The sequence below is a fragment of the Varroa destructor genome, unplaced genomic scaffold (assembly GCF_002443255.2).
Source record: "Varroa destructor unplaced genomic scaffold, Vdes_3.0 BEIS01000002.1, whole genome shotgun sequence".
Classification (NCBI taxonomy): Eukaryota; Metazoa; Arthropoda; class Arachnida; order Mesostigmata; family Varroidae; genus Varroa; species Varroa destructor.
Window position 1 is genome coordinate 54,246,565 of NW_019211455.1, and position 16,552 is coordinate 54,263,116.

At 41.5% G+C, this 16,552-nt stretch overlaps 1 protein-coding gene across 12 annotated transcripts in view; it reads left to right on the top strand.

Moving 5' to 3' along the window:
- Positions 1–16,552, top strand: part of Dys (Dystrophin) — a 252,876-nt gene that overhangs the window by 37,150 nt on the left and 199,174 nt on the right. For all 12 annotated transcript variants that reach the window (XR_002670685.2, XM_022790388.2, XM_086981254.1 and 9 more), the window contains 20 exons: positions 976–1,134; positions 1,366–1,544; positions 1,709–1,984; positions 2,419–2,736; positions 3,011–3,167; positions 3,454–3,757; positions 4,040–4,317; positions 4,709–5,041; positions 5,224–5,817; positions 6,049–6,328; positions 6,687–6,790; positions 6,954–7,826; positions 7,989–8,600; positions 8,973–9,248; positions 9,497–9,901; positions 10,334–10,651; positions 11,450–11,755; positions 12,108–12,256; positions 13,420–13,885; positions 14,558–14,702. Coding sequence is in view for 11 of the 12 variants with exons in the window: in XM_022790388.2 (XP_022646123.1) it covers positions 976–1,134; positions 1,366–1,544; positions 1,709–1,984; positions 2,419–2,736; positions 3,011–3,167; positions 3,454–3,757; positions 4,040–4,317; positions 4,709–5,041; positions 5,224–5,817; positions 6,049–6,328; positions 6,687–6,790; positions 6,954–7,826; positions 7,989–8,600; positions 8,973–9,248; positions 9,497–9,901; positions 10,334–10,651; positions 11,450–11,755; positions 12,108–12,256; positions 13,420–13,885; positions 14,558–14,702 (6,532 nt within the window). In the remaining variant the exon portion in view is untranslated. The remainder of the gene's footprint in view (positions 1–975; positions 1,135–1,365; positions 1,545–1,708; positions 1,985–2,418; positions 2,737–3,010; positions 3,168–3,453; positions 3,758–4,039; positions 4,318–4,708; positions 5,042–5,223; positions 5,818–6,048; positions 6,329–6,686; positions 6,791–6,953; positions 7,827–7,988; positions 8,601–8,972; positions 9,249–9,496; positions 9,902–10,333; positions 10,652–11,449; positions 11,756–12,107; positions 12,257–13,419; positions 13,886–14,557; positions 14,703–16,552) is intronic.

Consider the following 16,552-nt stretch of genomic DNA (forward strand, 5'->3'; position numbering starts at 1 on the left):
CTTTTTTATGCCTGATTCGGACACGTGACAATACACAGTTGGCCTACAGACCTTTTTTATGCCTGATTCGGACACGTGACAATACACAGTTGGCCTACAGACCTTTTTTATGCCTGATTCGGACGCGTGACAATGCCTGATTCGGACGCGTGACAAGACCAAGATACTGAGGCGTGGATATGACATTATGTATTTACGACAAGGACGACATCCTTCCAATGGTCACTGACAGAGCGTGTGTTCACATTCTTAGCGATACCTGAAGATGTCATTTCAAAAAGCTGTCCAAAGACGAAACTTCAACTGAATTACTCAGTTTTCATTATGTAATAAATTGATTTCAATCGTGCGGAAACAGAACATTAGCTCTGAAGCATTTGTTGGCAGTTCGTCCATAGTTTGACACACCTCGTTATCTCACATTGTCGTTAAATATACTGTAAGAGTATTTCAAGATGGCTTAAACACAATCGAAACTAGTTATGAAAGTATGAGAATATTATAAACAAAGGTTATGATGAACAGCTCAACTTCATCGTATCAAATATGAGACGATCCGTGTGTGTATCACGCGCAATATGGTACTGAATACGAGTCTTCTTAAACATGTTCCAACAAATCATTTCAAATGAAACAATTGGTGCCAATGGCGTTACTAACGTGGACGATTTTGATAGTTTTTGATAGAAACAAAGGTACGTTAAATATCATTATAGATTTTACTAATAATAATAATAGTAAATTAGCAATAATTGATAAAATCTATCATTCAACTCGACCTTGAACAACTATCCTATGTCCGCCTATTGAATTCGGGTAATGTAAAAGCAACGAATATCGATGACAACTGAAGCCCTTTGAAATGGCTCTTGAGGCTTGTTTTGATAGCCACGTTGAAGCCGTTGCTCTCACGCTGACCTCTGCTTGTTGTATTTTTATTGTCGTTCGGTTATCGACCCTGTTATATGGGTGTAGGCAAGTGCAACAAAAACAGCTACGCTAGAAGGTTATAAGGCATTGCTAGAGGAAACCCTTGCGCGGTTGCTCGAGGCTGAAGAACGAATAAAAACTGCACCGGAGGCCTCGACAAATGAAGATGTCGACGTCGTTAAGCAGATGTACTACGAACATGAGGTAATATGACGAACACTTCGTTATTATTAGGAAAATTACGGATTGTACTAATAATTGCACGACCCGAACAACGTGAGACGTATTAAATAAGAGCTCAATGTTTATCTTAACCTAGAGTCGTTGAAACACTATAGGGGGTCGAAGCTATGCGGAGTTATGACTAACGCCCTCAGCCTGGCGAGCGTCAACGTATTCTATTGGTTTAACTGAAACTTTTTCTTTTCATTACAGGCTTTTATGCAAGAGGTGCGGCGACTGCAAGAGAGCGCCGTTGACGTCCTTCGACAAGGACGATCAATATTGAAAAATGGCTCAATCCCACTCCAGGATGACGAAGCTCAAAATCTAAACTCAGAGATCTCCTACGTTAATAAGAAGCTGCAGGAATTGCGCGATCATATAACTCAGCGGTATTATTAATTATGAACACCGCCGTCTCATTGCGTTGGTCTGATAGGCGTGGCACTATATAGCCTACACTTTTGACGACATATTTAGATCGGCTGATATGTTCGTATACAGATGATGCCATCTGCTCTACAGTCGTTATAATCCATGTCCTTTTTTTTTACAGACAAACCAAGCTATACGAAGTCCTGATGACGTTGCAGCAGCGACAGCTGACTAAATTGCGCAACTGGCTGACGGAACGTGAAGATGTTTTAAGTACAATTGCTCAGCCTGGTCCGGATTTCGAATCGACAACAAAACAAGTTGACATTCTACAGGAACTGCAGGAAGCTATTGAGCAGCAACAGGAATTGGTTACTTCACTCGGGAACATGATAATTAATGTGGACGATCCTGACTTCACCGACCTCGAGGACCAACTGACGGCTATTGGAGAAAGGTCAGCCTTTAAATCTTTAATATGTTTGAGCAGTGAGGCAGATGTTTGAGGCAGCATAAATAAAGATCATGCTTTTAAATACAATATATTGCGCAACTGCAATAATGGTCAAGATCAAATTAGTTATACATAAATTATTTCAATATTATTCGAATAAATAGTAATAATAGTTTTTCTGATAGTAGTATTCGAAAAAAATGTTGCTATCTTAAGTAATGTTAGGACTTTCTAAATTATAGAACTATATATATTTAAGATAAAAGGAAAAAATATTATAACATAAAAAAGGTAATAAATTACTGGAACAGTGGTGACAGGACAGATGCTGTATGGGCCTTTTTGGGACATCAGATATTGTGAAACAACAGAAATTATACCTTTCAGCTCAAATCATAATATTTGGGGTCCTTATTTGATCATTGTTGATACCCCAGGTACACGATGTTCTGCCAGCTGGTCGAAGAAAATGGAGTGAAGCTTCATCAAATGCACGCAGTACTGCAGTTGATGATTTTCGAGGAAGAGTTTTTCTCGCAATGGTTTCAGGAAAAGGAGGATCTGCTTGCAACGCTTGAAGACCAGGCCAATGCCGAAACAACCGCTGACGACACTATGCTGATTCAGAGCTTGCAGAAAATGACCGAAGCTTTGAACAGTGAAAATACGCGCCTAACACAGCTATGTCGACAACTTCAGCTAACAGCTGAGAAACAAGATAAGGGCTGTCAGGCCCTCATGGAACTTACAAAAAGGTCAGCGGCACTCAATGTGATTAAGCAACGGTTCAAATGAACTTTTAGAATATCCCTTATGCTGGCTACGTTAGACGCCTGCGCTAACGGATGTCTATGGGCTATTGTAGACATGTCCTATTATATTCAGTATTGATATCAATAATGAACTCTATCAAGATAATGCTCAAATGGTTAATATCATTCTACAGCCAAGGATCGTTCTATGCAAGGACTGCTTCTAGCTGACTGATATTTTTCTTTGTCACGTATTAATTCTCGACTTTTTCGGCAGGTGTGATGTAATTGTATGTCGGTGGGACGTCCTGATTGACCGGATGGATGTATTAGCTCGGCAGGTAGCTGGCCGAAACAAAGATAAGAGTAATTTGTGGCTGAAAAAAATGCAGCTTACGCAGCTGCGTAAAGACCAAGCCGGCGGAAAGGATCAGGTACTGACTATTTGTGGATTGTGATAGCTAATTGATTTCTTATTCGCAATGGTAGTGGGACACTTTCGCGTTGTTTTTGCACTTTTCACAAAATCTGACCGAATTTGCGAGATTTTAAAAAAAAAAAAAACAAAAAAGAGACACATTAAAACACTGTGCTTCTTTGCTTCCTAGGCGTTTGGAACTTATTCAATCGTTTACGATAATGAGGAGCATGTTCTGCTTTCGAAACCGCGTGTATTGTATATTATTGTATTGATACGTCTGTTTCAATGTGTGACTACAGATCGACTCGATCCAGGCAAGTAGTAACAAGAAACGCAAACTAGAGCGAGGTGGAGTATCACGAAAAAGCTCATTTTCTGAACTTACCAAAGAAGTATCGCTTGCATTTAACACGCTCAATCGTCTCGAGACGTTGGTGGGAATTACGGGCGAGGGCGGGCGCGTCGGCACGTTTTGGGAGGGCATGAGCGCGGAGGAGCAAATCCGAAAACTCGATGAAGCCGACAAAATCATCAAGAAGACTCGCCTCGAAATTACCGTACAGGATGCAATATGTGCCCTTGATGAGCATCTTAAAGGCAAGGGTAAGCAGTAAACGTCGAAACAGATATTTGTCTTAAACAGAGCTTTACGTTAGTGGTTGAGTAGCTAGAAGGAAGAATACCATATGTTATACGCTCCGACGATCGTCAACAACGTCTATATAGCGTAGTATGCATTTTGTATACGCTCATACAGTTTGACTGTATTTGATTGTGTGTCTTCTGTAACCGCTGGGCTTAACACCTTAAATGCTGCGACATAAAATCAGTATAGCCAATGATGAAGATCATTCATTTCAACGATTTATAATCATGTGACTACAGTTGCCGATGTGAGCGGAGACACGTTGAGACACAAGTCAGCCGAACTCGAACGACGTTGGTTAGCCGTTCAGACATTGGTGCGTTCGCAACGGGAACGAGCGCTTGGGTTTTTGGATATTGAAAATCTCAAAAACGGAATGGATATGTTAGTTAAAGATATCGAATCAAAACGACGTTTTATTCATTCCTGTGAAGAGCTCGTTATCGAGGATGACACTCCGGACTTGTCGAGTAGTCGCGATCAGGTCAACATTACGAAAAAGCTTTGGGAGTGTCAAGTAAGTTCAATGGGATGCACCTATCGTACGATGCTCTTGAAAGTGTAGGATTGGATAAGCTGAATGAGGATTCAAACCCTTAAGGCGAATCTAGTCTTCGGCCTCGAAGAAGAAAGAATGTCAATGATGTAGTCGTATGCACGAAAGACAAACAAGAACGTACAATTCGTTTATGCATTGTATATTCTTCTATTACATAGCGATGCTGAAAACCTAACAACGTAAGAATCATCTAGTTTTTCTCGACCGCAGGCCATATCGAATTTTTCAGCTTTTTCCAAAGTCCGATTTTATCTTAAGCGCTAGCAATGCACCGTAACTATGCATTGTAGTCTATAATAGGGGATAAAACTTAATCTGTGCACGTTTTCGATTTGCTTTCCTAATCCAGCAACGGCTGGCGACAGCGCATAAACAGAAGGAACAAGTGCAACAGTTATCGCAAGATGCGACCGATACCCAAGCAGCTCGGCCACTTTTGGCTGGAAACTCGGTTTTTGCAGAATTCCAGGAGGTTGTGCAGGAGTGGCATGATACGCACCTAGAGATGGAGGAGCTGGAAAGGCAGTTACAGGCCTCGCTACGAGATGGGCCTCCGCCAAAACTGCTGAAGAGTGTCTCTCTACTTGACAAATGGATCGGCAGCATTAACGCTACGTTGTTAGGGGATTCGCTAGCCGTCAAATCGTTAGAACAAATGGAAGAGCAGCTAAAGAACTATATGGTATGCCAGTATAGATCGGAATCTTGAGCTTCAGACAATTGTAAGACAAGCATGATCCAAATTAAGTAACGTAATTATTCTAGCATCAGCGCCAGCTAAGTAACGTTACTATTAAATTATCGTATGCAAACATTATTAATAAACATACATGTTTTCGTCTTGTGATATATTGACTTCTACAGGACTTTCAAGAGCAGGTGAATAAGGAGGAAGGTAACCTTCACGAGTTGAACAACACTGCCGAAGATCTGCTGCGGCTCGAGCATAAACGACCATGGGCGGACTCATTCGAGCGACAGTTAGCCAAAATGAACCAGTGTTGGCATAGCGTGACCAATACACTTTCTGAACGTATTCGAGTGTTTAACCGGCATGTCGACACGTTACGCAGTTTACGTGATGAAATGTGTTCGATAAACTCCTGGATGGACGGAATTGCCGAATTCGTTGAGGATCATGACAAGCGCTGGAGTATGATTGACCTCGATAAGCTTGAAGAGCTGTTGGATCAGACACAAAACCTGCGTTCGGACGTAGCAATTTTGCAACCAAACGTGGATATGGTTAACCACATGGCTGGCGAGATAAGGAAAGTAGCCGAGCCAGCGTTCGCTATTGAGCTTCAGAAAAGCGTCAAGGCTATGAACCAACGATGGGCGAAGATCACAGAGGAAGCGTCATCCAAGGCCTCGGCTCTAAAGGACGCAATCCATACGAACAATTCAATCACGGAAGAACTTCGAAACCTCTACAGATGGATTGAGCTGTTTGAAAAGGTAGGTTTAAGTATAGGCGATGATAATCGCTGATCGCCAAGTTGATCTACTCTATATTCAATTTGCTTTTATTCCCAGCCGATACCTTTGATCGATAGATTGAGATAGATAACCTTTGATAGATTGAAGTTCAACGTGATCGTCTAACGTTAGATATTCATACGCTCTATAGTTCATGTAGTATTGATTTTATAGCTCTGAAAATGGTTTTTACTTCACTTTGCAATCTAGGAAACGTTCCCAACAACGCCTATGGAGCTCGGGGTGGACGTGCAGTCGCGGATAAAGCACTTACAAGCGCAACGTGAAAAAAAGAAAGCTAAAGATTTTGCACTGGAAAAGCTCGAACGGCAGATGACTCAAATGTTAAAGGCTGGCAAACTGGAAGATGTTGAAGATCTGAAGGAGGACCTCGATACGATCAAGGTGACCTGGACAGAATTAGATAGTCGTGTGGACAAAATGGAAGAGGCCTTGAGAGGAGCCTTGCCGAAATTGGCTACATTCAAAAGTGAGTGTGAAAAGTTTTAGCGATTAATTATGAACCCGAAGGTAACTGCCCTGAGTCTGAATGAGAATTGCATAAGTAGACTTCTTCAACTGACTTTATAGACAATTATGTTATAGCGTTACTGCTTTTGCTTATTTTTTTTTTTTTTTTTTTGCTTATGCAACACATAGTATATATAAATATCCATACTACGCAACTCTATATTCATTCTTGTAAATACTATGTTTTAGCATTAATGCGTGAATGAATTAAATTTTGTATAAACATAAACTTTAACGGGGCACGCAATAAAGACAGATTCTTCGTCACGTTCGGTCAGTTTCATCTAAACCTGCTTCTTTTTCCTTGAATTTACCAGATTTGATCGTGATGAAAATCGAGTGGCTCAATAAGCTTGAAAAGAAGCTCAAAAAGCTCCCACAGGCTGCCGTAGATGCGGAGGAGGCTTCAGGGCTACTTGACGTCAGTACAACGCTGTCACTTAAACTCTACTATTAGATTTGCTTTCATTTACATGAAGTGTTTGTTTTATTACTTACAAACTGGCTCATCCGTATTAGACAATGATTTTTTCTCATTTCACATAATTTAACTCTAACTTTTTTCGGATTCATTGTTACTGCAGGAACTAGAGACCTTAATAGAGTCTGCCAAACCTGAGCGAATACGGGAGATTTCACAAATCCGTGATGACCTTCTTGGACTCAACGTGATGACAGAATACGTCCACACCGAATCTGGCCGGATCTTCGAACGAAATCGGGATTTACTGAAGCAAGCTACTGAAGGTATCGAGCTTCTCGAACGAATGATAAAGGAGGCCCAGGACACAGAGGATCGCATTACGATACTGACAAACAGCATAGCCAAGAGCGAGGAAACTCTGAAGAAAGACATTTCTAAGGAAGACATAGAACAGAAGTGGGACGACATGACTAGGGTTAAAGAAGTCATTGATATCCTATTTGCGCGAGCGAAGGAGTACGCGAACGATGGCCGATCCGAGGCAGCGAAAAGGATCTCAGAACGTGTCGAGGTGTTTGCGAAGCGACACGCGGCTGTAGTGACAAAACTTCGTGCGAATCTAATTCCCGCCGATTTCGAAGAAAAGCTTGCTAACGTGGAAGCTTCGCTGACAGCTGTCGAAACAACATCTAAAGAAATTGAGCTAACAACCCATGAGTCCGAACTAATTGAGCAGCAACTTAAGAAATGTATGGATCTCTATGGAGTGCTAAGCGCGATGAAACCCGACATGGAGATCCTAATAAGAAATGGTCGAAACTACTCTGTTTATTGCAAGGATCCAGCTGATCTTAACCGAAGGCTCGATGTCATCAAGGAACGTTATAACGTCCTTGGTGATAATGTGCCTGCAACCAAAGTTATGATGGAAGAGGCTCTTGACTATTCGAGGGAGGTGGAGGGACTCTATAATGCTTTGGCTCCGTGGCTAGAACAAGTTCGAATGGATTACTTCGAACCGGAATATGTGCAGGCAGGTTTAAGCTCGAAAACTAAAAATAGATACGTCCAATATACCTTCAACTAAGTCCACTGAAATTGCTTGTACAGTTTCCACTGATTATACTATGTATATTATTCTACTGAATATTTTAGAATTTTATCTTACAACTATACGTTACACTTCCATTTACAGAAAATCCAGGGTGAATTGGATCAACGGCGTCAGTTATTCCACCAGTTATTTGAACGGTTCGACAAACTGAACGCCTTATCAACAAAGGACCTTGCTTTGTTGAAGAAGTCTATTGAGCCTCTAAAGGAATGCTTTTTTGAAGCGGAGCATTTATTCGCGGTCGAGCGGCGTACTGAGGTGCGGCTAAAGTTAGATAGCTTTAATGGCAACTGCATACGAATCAAAACTTGGCTTGAGGGGGCCGAACTTTATTTCGAGGCCAAGGAGGAGTACACATCGTCACCGGCTGGACAACGCCGCCTTCACGGTCTATACAACGAAATGCACGAATTGAACGAAGTGGTCAAGAAACTCCGTGAAGTGGCCATTGAATTAATGAAGGCGGATGACAAATACACACTGCTTATTCAACCGCAGCTAACGAAACTGAGTGAACGTTGGAATTCAATGGTTGACCGATTGAGGGAAAGGGCTGGTGCAGGTCGAGAAGATATCCTTGTCGAGCTCAAAGCGTTCCTGGAACGAATGGAGGCCGTGGAACAGCGCGTCAATGACATGTGCCTGATTCAGAGTGACGACAACGTCCTGGAAGAATGTGACTCTCTCGCTAGGGTTAGTATACAATCTTTGATTGCTTCGTCATAGCAGTAGTGTGACATTCTGATAAATATTTCTAATAAGTAGGATCCATTTTTATGGTGTTCACACTAAGCGACGAAAGCTAATCGTAGCTTGAGGAATTAGTGTGCCTAGCAAAATAAATATTCCGCGAACGTTCTATTCTATGAGATATACATAAACGGCTGTATTTTCCTTTTGCACTGGCAACGCCGGCTCCCATGACCATACACACTAGTAATTAAAGCAATTATATTAGTAAATAAAAATCTTTAATTTCTTTTCAATAAACTAAATGCCGAAGAGGCTGTTTAACATACATTTTAAAAGGCTTCTGCTATGCTATTATGGTTTCGTCTGTCGCAGAACCTGAGCGCAGAGACTGTCGTAATGGATGCCGCTGCAGGCGAGTTGGACAAGAAAATCGCATTGAGCGGGCTGTTTACGGTCGAATGGTCTCAGGCTCGCGAGCGATGGCTTCGATGTCGGAAAATGATGGAATCCACTCAAAGGAGAGCTGAGGATGCTAGGGAAAAATGGCAAAGTTTCGAAACTGATATCACAGATAAGCGCGAAGCTGTGAAGAAGCTGCTAGAACAGCTAGTTCAGGCGTTGGACAACGCGAAGAACGGCGTTAAGGACGTAAGTAATAAGATTTGCAGTATGTTGTTCTCGATAGAAAAAAAAATAGAGTATTTGTTTGAACATAGTTTTCCTTAAAGCGTTTCGTTTCAATGAAAAATCATATTATAGTGAACAGAAGAGAAAAATATATAGCCAATTTAAGGAGGAACTTGGATAATAGAACTTGAATAAAAATCATATTTTCAGACTTCCGGTTAGCTTTGTATGTTCTAATTAGTTATTAAAAGCTCTTGTTCCTTATGTAGAACTCGCTTGAGAGTGCAGCACGCGTCGGGGATGAAGTCAACTTGGTGAAGAAGAAAGCGCAGGACCTTCAGGACCTCGGAATACCTTCAAACGCGATCCGGAACAAACTTGGCAATCTTACTCTCATATGGAATAAAGCACAACTACAAATTGCTGAACTTAAAAACATTCGCCGTATTTCAAGTTCTCATGGGGATGTATATCCATCTCGGGAGGACGAAGCAGGCCGCATTAAGTACTCGACACCGCAGAGGCTCGATAGCGCTTATAGTTCGCCTACGTCTAGCCTGGCTGAATACCATGAGAAGGTAAATAATCTGCGCGACGTGTTATCACATTTACAGAGGATGTTAGCTGACGAAAATTTCACGGAGTTCGGATTAGCCCAGCAGGAATTACTTCAGGTAAGCGTTAATTTTTTTTGGTCTTCTGTTGAAAAGTAAAAGATATAGAATATACAACTAACTCATTATCGAATTAAACAGTCTAGAGGAAGATTGTTTGTGAGGAAGATGGCCGAATGTTTTTGAAATTCTCATACATGAACATTGTGTAAGATGTGACACATCATAATTACTAAGGTGCATTTCAAAAAAATATGTATGCGTTAGATTGCGATGCCTAATTGACTGACGAATGTTGTAGTCAGCTGGTCCGTCACGGAAGTAATGCTTCTCTGCGTTGTTACAAAATCCGGTTGTCAGTGTTCGCGTTTTATTTGGGGCCTTGGTTAACTTAAGTCTCATTTCTGTTTTCATAGCACACGAACTTCAAAACAGTATTTGCCTTCTGACATATCGTTATAATTTCAACCATGCTGGCTGCGTTTTTCACAGACGATCAAAGAGTCCATCGCCTCGCTAAAAGTTCCGATTGACAATACAAAAATGGAGCATAAAACAGTCTATGCAGCTAATGATGATGAGGCTCATAAGTTGACGTCTCTCGTTGAGGGCCTATTAGAACAATGGACTTCTTTGAAAAGTTCTTTCGCCACAGTCAACGAACGGTGGCTCAAGAACAAAGAGACATGGTTACGATTTAACTCGAAATACAAAAAGTTCACCCATTGGCTGGACACAATGGAAGCTAATATGAAGGAGTCGACTGAGAAAGGCCGTCTGCAGTTGTCGCTGCTAAAAAAAAAGATGCCGGTGAGTGATAAGTAAATGGGACACGTTGGGGTCTTAGCAGACTAGTAGATAATCTTTTTGTGTATAACTCTTGCAAATAGAATGTGCATGATTGGTATGCTCATAAGAACGCAGCAGCTCAATGACATATCATAATATAGTAGTTTCACTTTCTTTAACTTTACGTAACAATAAAAGCGAACTTAAATTCTATTTTAGTTCTCATTAAGCTTAAGTATAATCTTTACTTTGGTCGAGTTCGTATGATCCTACGACAACGATCATTTATGATTGCATTTTGTACGTTACACAGGTTGATTAGTTGCAAGCATTCAATGGAAAGCAACGCACGCTATCTGCTGTGTCCTATTTGACAAATGTTTGCTTCAAGAACGAATCGGTGGGTAGGGGATTAGCGTATCCCCATGAAGAGTGTGGTGTCGTACCAGACGCCATTTGTGTACGAATGTAGAAACTCGCCGTTTCCAGCCTATCCGAATGGATAGGTTTGTTAAACGAATGCGCGCCAAAGAAATATAACAAACGTAACATTTTAAAGTGTCTCGAAAAATAATCAAGTGTTGGTTGCATCATACTTGGTGCACTGTGGCTTGCACTCAACAAAATAAATAGAGAATTTCTTGCCGAAATTAGCTTGGCAATGTCGTTTTTTGCCCCAAGGGCATTTTGAGCCTGATTCGTTTTATTGAGCTCTTCTGTCGTTCTTGCAACTTGTCCATTTGTTTGAGATAGTCAATGTGGACTCTTATTGTTCGTATATCACGTCTGCTACCTTTGTTTATATTTCTCGTTTTGCAGGACTACGAATCGCAGGCTGCGGAGCATCTTCCTGTCTACGACCGGACCAAACACCTCGGTCGGACGCTCCTTACCCAGTGTGGACCCGTGGACGTATCTGACCTCGCTTCGAAACTCGATCTGATCGAAAAGCGGTGGAAAAGCCTTCTTCTCGAACTACAAAAGAGTAAAACTTATGAAAAGCGACCAAAGAGCGGTGAACAACTCCGAGAGGACATGCTTCAACTCCGCGCGTGGTTCATGGAGGCCGAAACTTTACTGACGATCAGCCCACCGCCACAGGATTTGGCGGAAGGATTTGAAAAGGCAAGAAAGTTAAACAGGTAGTGCCTGCTCGTAGCAGTAGTTCTTACGAACGGCCTAACATCCTTCAGGGCCATATATCGTTACGCCCATTAAATGCTGATGCCGACCAGGGCTGAAAGATCGATTCTGTTATGGTTGCACGGTTTCCACGATAAGATTTTCATTAATAGTAAATTACTAATACTGAATAAGTAAGAGTTTAAATTATAGGCTGCGTCCGTCTCTGTCACAGCAAACCTGATCAAATTGTGGCAAACTAATTCATGTGAAGAGCAAGTTACGTATCTATCTACATGATGATATCGAACAGTTTACAGCATTAAACAAACATATGGCTTTTGTTACGTTCTAGCTAGAAAATGTCAAGCGATGCGAGGCGGAGATGGCTTCGAAACGCACGTGTTTCTTCAGTGTTCTGCTTAGCTCCGCGCCACAGAGAATCGACATTGACTCGCTTGGTGATAAATTCTCGAACCTTTGTCAACAACTGACCGATTTCAGGTTTGGTCATTAGTTACTTTATAGAATAGATATTATCTAAATGATGACTGTTGGTCGTCTTGCTTCTTTGTTTCCGGTTCACAAAATGTCAGTCTGCTATTACTATTGAGCGTAATGCACGAATGCACACCAACCGTCTTCTCCAGCTTTCACGCTGAACAAATTCTGGCTCTGGAAAGCATTGTTGTGAACGCTACCTATTAAGATCAAATAGATAATAATTTTACGTAGAAATTAAACGTAAACGTATTGATAATAGACTTAGGTAGGAGTGTAGAAAAAAACAGCGAAAGAAAGGTATACGTTTTCTCCCTATGGTAGAAGTGATGTGTTATTGTCTTTTTTGTCAAAATATCGAAAACGTACGTTAGTCCAGTCAGTGTTCCCGTTACAATTTAACAACTGACATTGATCAAGGGCAAAAAAATGGAAGGGGCGTTTTACGACTTCCATACTAAATATATATACATATATCCACATGTATCATGTGGAAATCCTATAGATCTCATCATGTATATATATATATTATCACGCTATGTATACAATATTATATGACGTTTAAGAGTTTTTACATGGTTTTCACAAATTATTGTTATTACCACGTCGACGGCATACGAATACGGACCATTATGTTCGACCAGCCTTCGCGATATTGTAGAGGTACCTTTTATAAGAATCGTAATGAGCATCGTCACACATACGTTCACAAATAGAATTTTATACCATTATAGGGTTTTAGCTTCGTTTTTCATCGTGTAACTTCAGCAATAAAAGGAGACTGCGAAGAAATCGAAATTGTACCATTCTTACTTTGAAAAAAATACCAACATCCGTTAAATGAAACATTGAGATCTCATCTGTGGCTATAATAAAGTTACGTCCCTTTGTCTTTGCCTAGCTCAGATATGCTATATAAATGCAACGTCTTCTTTCCCTCTGATCTGATTTCTAAGTGCCTCAAAGTGTACATCCTGATTGTCACTCAGTACCAATTATATTACCAGTACCTGTTTTTTCTAAAATTTTTTTTTCATATAATAACAATGCACATGAACGTAATTGTAAGATCTGCCGACACATGCAGTACCGTTGCCTCATTTAAGGTTCAGAGCATCTTGTCATTCTTAGCGTTCTTCTTTATGCTACATACTGTTCCTTTATAGGGAGAAGCTGGAAGATTACTTACGCCGGCTCGAACAATTAATGAACGATGTCCATGCCGAAGAGCGGCGCTTGGATGAATCACTGCTCGATGCCGAACGGTTCGTAGCTGGGCGGCTCCTGTTAAGGTCAAGTTCGTTCATCTGCAGGGATTCACCAAGACGTGGCCGGCAGGATTCGACCCGGAGGTCGTTGCGTTCTACGGCGCTATCTGCTGTTGGCATGCCGCTGCGTTTGCAACGAACATCGCAGACGCCACTGACATCAACGCCAGCGGGTTCGAGGGCGTCGGCGGAGTATGAGCGGGACTCGTCGAGTTCTCTGACGAAGGCATCCGAGACGTCCACGCAGACCGGGACCGAGACGCTGATCGGGTCCGAAATCGAAATGAAGCTGAACGAGCATGTGATGTTGGAACATTCTCGTATGATGCGCAACCTTCAGCGTAGGGTCCAGCAGCTGGAGAAGGTAGGTGAACTCAGATGAGATTACAGTTAGTAAATTTAGTCAGCTTTCTTGGGGTCTAATGTGATATGTACACATTATTAATTGCTACTTCATTGCAATTTCCAGATGTACAACTTTTACAAGTTAGAAAAAAGATTTCGATGTCAAACAGATACTTGACCATCGTTACTGAGTCTCTATAAGTAACCAGCAGCAGTTACCGATTGGTAATACAACAACCGATTGGTAACAAGTCCTAGTTGTTGGTTTTCAGAAAAAGTATGCATATGTAAATCTAAATGTGTAGTTGAAGCTAGAAATGGAAGAAAGATGCGAGTCACGTTTTACGCTCGCTCACTAAACGTAGGCTTTCCTCTGTTTTCATCACTAATACATTAGCTGTATCCTAGCTAGCAGTAAGCCTACTCTACTTACACCTATATAGGTTCCTGTAACCTACAGCAAAGGGGCCTGAAGCACCAACCGTATCATATAGTCATAGTTCTATAATGTAGAATAATTAATTTATCATCTCGGTGTTGCTGGATTCGCTGCTGCTGTTACTACTGCCAATTCACTTGGACACGCCGTCTACTCAACATTTTGGCGGGGTGCACGTCACGCTGCCCGTACTGCCCTGACTGTTTTGATGTTTTGACGTCTCTTTGCTACTGTTGCCAAACGGCTTCCTAGGTGTTCCCGTTGCTGCCGGGTTGCAAGACTGACTTCGAGCGTTGCGTCGCGTCGTGGCAGAGATTGTGTGCCGTCGCTGCCAGGTGTGGCCCTCCGCTCGCCCTGCTCGTCGCTCAACAGACCTACCCCCGCCGAGACCACCCCGGTAAGAATTGTCTGAAATGATTTGACCACCAAAGAGCAAGATACTATATAGGCCTTTGCTGGTGCGTGAATACCGTTCGTGTGTTTATTGACGAGGTGCACACGAGCTTGTAAGTGGAAAATGGATGCGTACACTTATGTGGAAGAGAAGGGTTGGGTGATCTCGAATTTTGCATATAGTGGGTAGGGTTTTCGAGTGGAATAAAATGGGTAGCATTGCGTTGATTACGACTTCAGAAGATACTTGTAACGGTGGACATTGTTCATCATGGTTCGAGTGAATTATAAGTTGCAATAATACAATAATGATAAAACCGTATTTTTTAAAAATAAAATCAAGCGCCGAGAGGGAAACAACAAGTCAAACATAAATGCAAGCATTTGAAGCAGTAAACATTATACAGTATGTGAACGCAGGCATTGCAGAACTATAGTGTAGTATATTCGTGAAGACCTAACACTCTTTCATTGGATTCATAGCTATGATGACGCTAAGGCTATCATCAGATTGGCGCGTTAGGTATGATATACTAAACTTTCCATTTCCGAAATCTGGACGAAATCGAACAACTTGGTGTAGCTTTGATGGATTACCCTTTGGCTGAAAGAAGTTGAGTCAGACTATGCGATAGACATTGGAGATCTCATCGGACATTAGCGATTTCATTGTATTACATGAGTGATAAGATAAGGCAACTTATTTTAAGAATACGTAGGTGTATCGAAGATTCGTCCCTTGAACCAACTATCATCTTTCTATGAGAACCATTTAACCGGCAACCGTTTTTTACCAATCAAATATTTTACCAAATTCTTTTCTGCTCCATTCTTTTCCAATCGCCACACGGCGGACCCAAATGATTTCCGGATGTGCCCAGCGGTCAACGTGCGTCACGTCATCTATGCATGTCTGCATCAGTTTCTCGGCAGTAAGGCTCCGTCGAATAACTCGTGGATACTTTACTGCGATGGTTGCAGCTATTAGAAAAAAATTGCCGCGATAGCAGTCGCAATGCTTGAAATTAGTACACCTGCTAACCTTTTAATTTTGAGCGGCAAAAAGGACGCCTTAAAAGGCCACGTATTTTTGTGTATCAGTTTCAAGAGACGGCTGGAGCCTCCCAATACTTTAGGCTGCCACCTAGATTAGCAGTTGCGTACTGATTCACGCAGTGGACAACTCCCGGAGAGGAACTTTCATATAGGGGCGATACTTCAGCAAGATGCCATTTGTTACGACAGAAAAAAATGTTTGATTTTTATTATTGTTTTTCTTTATTTCGTGTGACGATGGCGACAAGCCATGGGCGTCTACTCATTTCTATTTTTAAATTGAAATTAAATAGGTTACTCCACTGAGATGTCAAGAGATACGCTGGTAGATGATAAAAGATTTATACACGGCTAGCACAAAACAAAACCATGTAGCTCCTGGAGATCATATGCATCGCAATTAACTGTAGATCCGCCAGTATGCAAGTTTATTGTCTGTCCGTAGCGCAACAGTACCTACAACGTCGGCCATATTTAAGAACCATGAAAAGCATTTACCTGTAGAGGTTTGATACGAAACAGCAACGTGCATCTAGACAACACTCTCGCGTCAAATGGATCTATGTTTTACCATGAGATTCTAATTCCATTATTGTGGCTTGGCTGAAATTTTGATTTTACACGACTGATATCTCTTATCTGAACACTCTACATTCGTGAAGAACATGTCTAACCTCAAGTGTAAGATAATAAGTCACAGCTGTACAAATAAAGCGAAACGAAAAAGAAAAAAAAAAGAAATATCAATGTGCGTACAGGTCGCAGAACCAAAACACCGGTGACACAAAATCGTAGCGC